Source organism: Postia placenta (assembly GCF_002117355.1).
Source record: "Postia placenta MAD-698-R-SB12 unplaced genomic scaffold POSPLAscaffold_365, whole genome shotgun sequence".
NCBI lineage: Eukaryota > Fungi > Basidiomycota > Agaricomycetes > Polyporales > Adustoporiaceae > Rhodonia > Rhodonia placenta.
Genome location: NW_020170196.1, coordinates 1 through 1,389, shown reverse-complemented (window position 1 = coordinate 1,389; position 1,389 = coordinate 1). Strand labels below are relative to the sequence as shown.

General features: G+C 64.2%; 1 protein-coding gene across 1 annotated transcript; it reads left to right on the top strand.

Moving 5' to 3' along the window:
- Window positions 1-287: 287 nt before the first annotated feature.
- POSPLADRAFT_1163169 (hypothetical protein) lies at window positions 288-1,389 on the top strand (the record flags this gene model as incomplete). Its single annotated transcript, XM_024487770.1, has 2 exons — window positions 288-971; window positions 1,224-1,389. Coding segments are annotated over 2 exons (850 nt in total), but the record flags the coding sequence as incomplete, so codon positions are not given.

The following is a 1,389-nucleotide window of genomic DNA, read 5'->3' as shown; positions in this document are numbered from 1 at the left end:
TGCCGCCTCCTTTTCTCTTGCTCCCACGCCCAATCTACCCCGACTCTCTCGCCCTTTCCGAACTCCCTTAGACCATCTCCAAGAGGCTTTGCAACGCCGCGCACGACACCCAATCTCACCATCGCTGCCCAGGCCAGAGGTCCCACAGACCGTGATCAAGCAGGAGGAAGTGCCGACGCGTTTAGAGGACATTGGAGAACCGGGATACATCATTCAGGTGAGTATCCAATGTCATACAGCGGCACACCGCGCTCCATGCGTCTCATACTAATCAAACCCCACCTCAGATGCGACAGCGCGTGAAGACCAGCACGCCGCCTGGAGCGCGGTCGTTGCGCGAAGACGCAGATGAGGAGGCCACACCGCGTGAACAACGCTCTCGCGAGGCACGAGACACGGACACTGCCCCGACCACCCCGACTCGCCTGCGCACGGTAATCAAACCGACTGGTAAAAGCACCAGCATCAGCCACAGGGCCCAGGCACGCCGCGCGCAGCTCATGCCGCCCCCAAACCCCGAGCGCGAGGGCGATGCGATGGCTGCCGCTCCCGAAACCACCGGCCTCCATTCTATGGAGTTGCGGAACACTACGCCCCAAGTGCAAGAGGAGCGCGCCCCTGCCGCAACCATCCGCGGTGAGCAAGAGGATCCCTCTTCCGCCCCAACGTCCTCCGAGCCTCCCGCCCAACCCGGAGGGTCCATCGCGCATGCAGGAGGCTCCCAGCCGATGCACTATGCGCCAGCACCACGCACACTACGTGAAGACATGCTGCTGTACCCATACCACGCAGCACCCTTTGCCCCCACGCATTACGGTGCTGCCGGACTCGACCCCCACAACCTGAACATGTACTACCACCCGTCTCCGTACCAGAACCTGGCGGCGCCGCTGCGCTCGCGAGCCCCATCCAGCGTCTCACGTGCAGACCTCGCAGGACCCTCCGCAGAGCCCCTTGCACCTCCCTCCAAAGTGGCATCAACATCCTCGCGAGTCGCACCTACAGCCCCGCGCTCGCGAGCGTCCTCCAACGCGTCGCATATCCATCCCACCGATCCCGCTGACCCTCTGCGCTACAAAAGCGCCTTAGCCCCCCCCGGTCCAAGCGACATGCCGGGCTGGACCGTCCTCCAGGTGGCGGATCCCCAGCCCCTACTTCCACAACGGCAAGCCCTTCCTCGCAGACCCTTAACACCCCCTCCTAGCGACAGCCAGCCCTCCAAGAGGGCCCTCGAGCCCACGCCCAAGGCGACGAGTACGCAGGAGGACCCATCCACGGATGTGCCTAGCGCGCAGCAAGCGGGCACCGCGGACAATGCAGCGGCAAGTGCTGCCGGTTCCCCTATGGATGAGTCTGGCGACAAGGCGGTGCATGACACCGCCCACGATG